Source organism: Atractosteus spatula, chromosome 27 (genome assembly GCF_055471065.1).
Source record: "Atractosteus spatula isolate fAtrSpa1 chromosome 27, fAtrSpa1.hap1, whole genome shotgun sequence".
Lineage (NCBI taxonomy): Eukaryota > Metazoa > Chordata > Actinopteri > Semionotiformes > Lepisosteidae > Atractosteus > Atractosteus spatula.
This window is the reverse complement of record NC_142732.1, coordinates 11,487,826-11,495,083: the sequence shown is the minus strand read 5'-3', so window position 1 is coordinate 11,495,083 and position 7,258 is coordinate 11,487,826. Positions and strand designations below refer to the sequence as shown.

At 43.4% G+C, this 7,258-nt stretch overlaps 1 protein-coding gene across 1 annotated transcript; it reads left to right on the top strand.

Annotated features, from left to right (window-relative positions):
- Positions 1 to 3,362: 3,362 nt before the first annotated feature.
- Positions 3,363 to 6,838, top strand: LOC148814440 (cardiotrophin-2). The gene is made up of 5 exons (XM_088907238.1): positions 3,363 to 3,541; positions 5,021 to 5,135; positions 5,339 to 5,437; positions 6,127 to 6,300; positions 6,656 to 6,838. Exons 1-5 carry the CDS (start codon positions 3,363 to 3,365, stop codon positions 6,836 to 6,838), a joined length of 750 nt encoding a protein of 249 aa, XP_088763364.1.
- Positions 6,839 to 7,258: the final 420 nt, after the last annotated feature.

Below are 7,258 nucleotides of genomic sequence, written 5' to 3'. Positions count from 1 at the left end.
TAGACAAAATTTCCTTGTGGAGCACTTCCACAAGGAATATATGTCCCAGGTGTAGCAAAACGAGGTCAAGCGATATTTTCAGCTTTTTCAGCCAGAATGACAATATAGGTTGTGTGCCTCCCGGACACACATCATCTAATCACATTTATAAACGAGCTTTATAGAACATTTTGTTCATTGTGATTTAAATTTCCAAAGAAATTTGGTAGGTTTATGTGGCAGACTCAGGACACACGTTTTTAAACTGGGAATCACTCATTAGTTTTATTTTTGTACCATCCCAATGCGGCATCAAGATCCGTTGATCATAGTGTCCCTGTGACCCCTGTGCTTTCCCAAGTGCTTTGCAGTGACTGAAGGAGAGGTGAGGCTCTCACAGACACCCCACAGGCTCCAGTAGGGGGCACACCACCTCTTGGCCAACCCCACGCCTTGACCCATTAAGCCACCAGGCAAGCTGCTCTGCCATTGAAGCCATTCAGGAGCCCCTAGGCTCTTTAAATCATATTCCTGGAGAGCTTGACTGTGACACTGACAAACGCAAGCTGGTGTCATGCCTATGTCTTTTCTACAAGTGACAATTGCGTGAGTTTTCTTGCTGTATATTTAAGATGATTCTCAATCAGCCATAATCAACATGTGGGCTTTAACAAATACAAAGACTTACAGTATGAACCCACAACCTTGGTTCCGGTTTCTTTGAACGGACTCCCTTTTGAGTTTAACGTTAGTTGAAAATTCTCCTGCTCATGTTCAAAGCACTGCATGGCTCCACTACAGCCAATGGGTTGTTTTTCCCTCACTTTATACTGCCGTCTTCACCTGCTGGACTCTGTCATCTTTTCTCAACGCAACATATCAGGCCTTCAGCTGGCATGACTTTGGAACGCTCTCCTAAAGCATCTTTACAGCAATCAACTTTGAAAAGTATAACAAGGATTAATAATAATATCAATTAAGGGATTTAGAAATGGAAGGCATCCATTGGCAGTGTAGGTGTGTTAAGAGATCTTCACACTAGCACAACGGTCCCTTAGCAAACCCTTGATCTCAGCGAGCTGCTGTTTGGGCTTTGTTGTACTCAAAGAGGTCAAGGCTGAGCCTGGGGAAGCCCTTCTGAAAGCTGCAGTCTAACCTATCTCCAGGATAAACAGGAATTTTAAAAACCCACTCTACCCGCATCGGTCTTTAGAGACCACTTTCTTTCTCTTTCACTTTCTGTGTTTTGATTGCCATTCTTTTATAATAAATCAAACATTCCCCGGCATGATTTATTGGACCCCTTCGTTTTAAAGAAAAGCAGAAGAAAAAATGTCTGATTCTCTCCCTCATGTTTCTACTTGACTCAAACGTCCAGATAGCAAAAGTGAAATAGCTGGTCAGAGTTGTAACGTAGCAATGAGAGGGAATCCCTGTGGTTCTCTGTAACTCTCAAAGTTGTTTATGGAACTCGTGCAAACTGTACGTTCCTCAAGAAGTATGCCCCCCCCCCTCCGAGCATGCACTCAAAACCCCCCCGTCCCACAGTCCCCCTGAGCGCACACCCTGGGGTGAAGGCACTCTGTTCCATACTCCGCCAGGGTACACACCCCTGGGTGAAGAAAACACTCTCTCCTGCTCCACCTGCCCTCTTGTGCTCAGGTGTCAGTCCGCAGTTCCTGGGGGGCACAGACCCTCTTTCTGCACAGTTCTCCATTTGCAATCATGTTTTTGGAAAAAGGGGTCTAAAGATTTCTCAGAAATGCCCTTAGCCTGGAGTAAATAAGGTGCTTAATCATGTTTATTTGCCAGCATTTTTAACAAACAAGCTAACAGAATTTTCCCTGTGTTATGGACAATGCCTTGGTATGGTGTACCACGACAGGTGCTACAGAAAATAAAGCATCAGATTATTTATACAATCATACTACATTTATGCATTCTTAAGAACTTTACTAACCTGATTGGCATGAACCCCAGCTTGTTTATTAACGAAAGTCAGGTTGTTCTCCTATCTCATAAAAGCCTTATTACTGCGTAATTGAGAGTTAATTGCTCTCTGATTACACTGCGTCATGTCTTAATTTAAAGATTCAGCTCTCTGAGCGTCTGACACGGAAAATATTCCCATTTTCCCCTTCGTTTCCACTGTTTACATCTGTATGATGTTAATCTGAGAACTCGAGCGATGATGACTCTGCGCAGTTTCGCGATGGCTCTGCTGTTGCATAATGAGAAGTGCCGAGCCTGCAAGTTTCTCCGAGTCTGTGGCAATTCTCTGCAGTGTTTCCCCTGGGTATCTGCAGGTGCTACGCCTCTGGTGTGGGGTTAGAGTTAGAGGAAGTTGTTTTGGAAAAAAAAAAGAAACTTGGTTTTGTATTACAAGTGTTCAAAATGGGTAAAAAAAAATCGAATAATACCCTAAATATATTATTGTTAGGAGTAATAGCAGTAGTAAAATCATGCTAGGCATTTTGGTAGTGAGAATGTGTAGATCTTACAATCCATATTATAAGCCATAATACACTAGCTGTGGTGACAATTGTAGCAGAAGAAATTTTCAGTAGAACTAGAATTGGGAGTTGTAGTAAGTTGAAAATGAATTTTTATTTCTGCAAGCGATTTTTTGGCTAATGAAACTAGAGGAACATGACTACACCTCCGGGGAAGTTCCAAATTCGATTGACGAGGCTCCTGTTGTTGTATTCTGATGAGTGAGTGAAAAGTCCAAACAGGAATAAGTCAAGAACTGAAAGTGTGGGAGTGAGTATAAAGTAGGGTTAAAAACAGGAGGCTCATCAGAAGAGCAAGAACTCTCAAAAATTAACAAGGACCAGAAGTACAGAAATCAGAAGGTAGGTTCAGAATTATCTGTGTCTTGTGTTTTCTATGTGGAGTTCCATGACTGATCGCTAGTATCTTGTTTGAATTGTGCATCTCTGAACAAGGCAGGTTGATGCTACTGTGCAATTCAGCACATTGTGACAGCAATGTCTTAATTATCATTAATAATTTGTATACCCTGGGCTGAGTGTGTAAAAGCACTGACTCCTTCACTGATCAGGGATGTGACTTATGAAGGTGATAACTCCATTATCAGAGCCATTCGCTGCATTCTGAGGAGAATTTAAAAACTAGGCTGGAAACAAATTCTTCTAAGCATGACCAAAAAGTGTCATTCTGTATCTTCCAGTACTGCTGTACATACCATGGCTCCACTGATCTGATGCACAATCAACGTTTAATATCATTGGATACATCTGTCAAACTGAGGTATTAGGTGTCAATGCAGGTTAAGCAAGTGTAAAAATGTAAATGAAATTTTATTTAAAGAGTATCAAAAGCAAGTTTATAAACCAGAAATGCAAGATTATCACTTTTCGATGACGTCTGGGGTTGTGCACTGGGTGAGGGAGGTGGATATAGAGATCGAAGGCATTGAAGGCATCATTGCAATGACAAACACCATCTCTGAGCTCTCAAATGTGCCTTTTACTCCTGTGAAGATCTTCCCAAAAGGAAGACAAAAAACCATAAGGAACCAGCATGAGTCCAGGCCATGGTAAAGTATGGCTCATATTTCTTTAATGATTTGGCAAAACAATTAAGTATTGACATCATTTCTAGCTGACTGTTTACTTAATAAAGTTGATCAGGACTCACTGGACCTGCTGAGGATTTAAGCTTTAATTCAAAACTGATTCACAGGGCAACAAAACCATTGCATAGATAGATCAAATTTGGCTTTAATTGTATTAAAAACAAGTGAAAATAATATCTGGTATTTTCAGCTGTCAACTCATTCACGATTATATAAAAATAACTAAGCTACAAAATGAGACTAATAAAATGTGACACTTACAGCAATTTATGAGTAAGTACAAAACAGGTGAGGTCCAGACCTCATTGAAACAGAACTCTGGGTTTCTTTAGCAGTAAGCAGACTAGAGCAACGCTGGTCCCCACACACAGCAGAGTGGACTGAAGCCACTGGAGCACAGTATTTCCCTCAAGGCACCACAGCAGTGTCTGCACCAGGAACTCGAACCCACAACCCACCAATCTGGTCACATCGGTCATTAAAAAAACTTTTCACATTAAAAATGAATTGAATAGATGTATTGAATTTATCATCCCATCATATTGCTCTAGCAATAAGATATTTTCTATGAATTTAAACAAGGGAATCTGATCAGTCTTCTTGAGCCCAGGTGTGAAGGTCTAACCCTTTTCAAGAAGAAGGCAGAAACCTGGATACACATGGGGGGACGCACACTGACACAGATAGATGAGGAGAAGAAAACAAGTCAGTTCTTCCCATTGCTAATATCCTTTTTTCCTTCTCCCTCTGCCCAGGGAAAAATTTAACTGCCATGAGGGAACTTTGAGCTGTATGGACTTTGGATTTGTGATATGTTTTAAAGACTCTGTTCAATTTAGAAAGTTAGTTATAGGAGATCTGCAATTAACATTGGCTGGACTTGTGAAAAGGCCTGGTTTGTTTTTGTAAATGTTTGCTTGGAGTTTAATCTTTCTTCATGGAATGCATTTACTTTTTTCTGATGGACTCTCTCTTTCAAGCACGAGAGAGAGTGGTTATGATGTGGACTAATTCAGCGTTATTGCTATTTAGTGTTAAAGCTCCTTGAAACATTCAGAAATGCTTACTACTTTTACCCATTTCCACAGTTCATCGAGATTGCTGTTCTTAGAACCGAATTACCCTGCAATCTTTGTGCTGCAAACCCACCTGGGCAGCAAACCAGGGCGGACTGTTACAGGCTTGAGTTCCTAGTCTTGCACTACTACATTAAACTACACTACCCAGCTTTCCCAGGTGGTATGTTTTTAAAGAACAGTGCATGCTGGGATGGGAAGAGAATGTTGCCTACAGTTAGAAATGTGAAGTCAGGTGGGGGGGGGGGGCGTGGGCGTCTTAGGAAAGTTAACTGTACCTGAATGCTGGACCTGTTCCTCAGCTCTATCTGTATCCCACTGTTTCAGAGATGTCCTGTGTGTGGCCACTCCTCCTGTCCCTCAGCCTCCTGCCCCTGGTGAGCCCCCAAGAGCTCAAGAGTCAGGAGGTGAACTTCTCTCACAGCCTTCGGTTCTCCAGGAAGATTCTGAGCCAAGTCCGCAGCCTGCTGGTCAAATACGTAAGAGACTCCTATATTCCTCTCCATTGGAATAAGAGAACACGTCAGAAAAAGACAACATAACTAAGTCTCAATGACTAAAAAGAAAAAAAAGATTTATCTTGCTATATTAAAAGTTCTTGCTGTCTAACTGTGGGCAGGCAGTAAATATTTGGACGAGTTAACCCGAACCTGATCAGCACGGTTTTTCTCTCTGCCCTCAGAAAGAGCAGCAGCTGAGTGACCAGTTTGAGAATCACAACATAGTACTGCGATCACTGCCCAGCGCCAACACCGCCTACTCCAAGTGGGTCAACATGAAGGTATGGCACAGCCTGGGGCCTGGCACTGTGGTGCTCAACTCATCTTCTCGCCCTTTGCTATGCCAAGTTTCGTCTAATTAGTTCAAATTAAATTCAGTAAAATCAGTGCATTGCTGGGGGACTACAGGCAAGACTGATCGCAGCTCAGGTCTGGTTTTTGTGTGGAATCCCCTCCCTAACTTTACAGCAGACTGTTGTACTCCTTTAAATCCAGTCTGAAAAGTAATTATTTCCACCAGCTTTATTATTGTTTGATTTGTTTGTTCTGACTTTTTTTGGTACGTTTTGTTAGTGATTTTTTTTTGTCCTCTTTTTGATTTAAAACCCTGTTAAGCTTTTTTTTTATATTGAGGCTCTATAATAATTTTTTTTTTTCAAATGGCATGGAGGGCTTTGTTGAAGTATCAGGGTTTATATGGTGTTTTGGCCTGTTACAGTGACATACCTCATCTAGGAAGATTCATAGTCTTGAACTCTCCCACAATATGGCCACAGCCTGTAGGAGGTGCTGTGCGGCTCCAGTTGGGGAATTGTCAGAGAGATGGCAATCTCTGCGTCTAGAGGGGGGAATGAGCAGCAGGTCTCCTGTCTCCTGGCAATTATGCCACCCTAACAAGCTCAAGCACCGCAAAAGACCTGTTACACAGTGTGAAGAGTCCTCCTCACTGAAGGATCTGTGGTCTGTGCAGGATGAGGAGCGCCTGACAGCCTCAGCCCGAGACCTGCCGATATTCTTGGACCACGTGAAAGTGACAAGGATGTACCTGGAAAGACAGGAGAAAGGCCAGCCGTCCACTCTGACCCAGGCCATGACGGACATCCAGCTGGACCTCCAAGACCTTGTCCAGCAGATAAAATCACAGGTATTGAGCACCGTCCATCCGACGGTCACTTATTGATCCTCGCGCTTGTATGAGACTTGTATGAGACTGGAATATAATGCAGCAATTCTGTCACAGTACTAATGGCATTGTTTTACACCTCCATTTAAAAAAGAACAACAGGGGAGGAAAAGGATTTAATCCCGTAAAATTTACCAACAAGAGGTGACCCTTTGGCCCGCCTGCTCGTTTGGCGTTTCGCAGTTAACTGATCTTTCTTCAAGGCCCGCGGGGTGTCTGCTCCTGCAGTAGCTCGTGCCAGGTGCCGACGCCCCGTTGTGTCAAGACTCCCAGGACCGGGCGGATCAGTGACCGCGTGTCTGTTGTGTGTCCTCAGCTGCTGGCCATGAACCAGCCCACCCCCCAGCTGCACAGGCAGGGCCTGATCAGCTCACTGCTGAGCGGCAGCTCGCCCTGGGAGAGCCGGCTGCAGGGCTACATCGTGCTGCGGGAGCTGGAGTCCTACATGAGCAAGGTGGCCCGCGACTTCGCGCTGCTGCGGGCGAAGCCCCGGAAGTGAGAGGCCGCCTGGGGGCCTGCAGGCTGCCTCGGCCTGTGAAGTTTTTATTTTCACTATTTACGTATTTATTATTTATTGACTTATTTATTGCGATACATCAGGGATCTTCGGGAAAGTTCCGAAACAGCAACACTGATGGGTTTTCCTCCACGGCTGCTTTCGGGGGACGGGTTATGAACCTCCCGCAGGAGGTGGCAAAGGAGTTTCGACTGACAGCTGAGTTTTCCTGCAATTTTCAGTCTCAATTGTCCATATTCCCCGGAGACTGGGAGACTTGACAAGGAAGCTGCAGCAAATTTAAATCCACTGGACGCATCTAGACACTAAATGTCATCCAGTATCTTTTTCATACTAAATGTTTTGTATTTTTGTACGTATTTATTAATGAATGATAATTTAGTTTTATATACTGTACCAAAC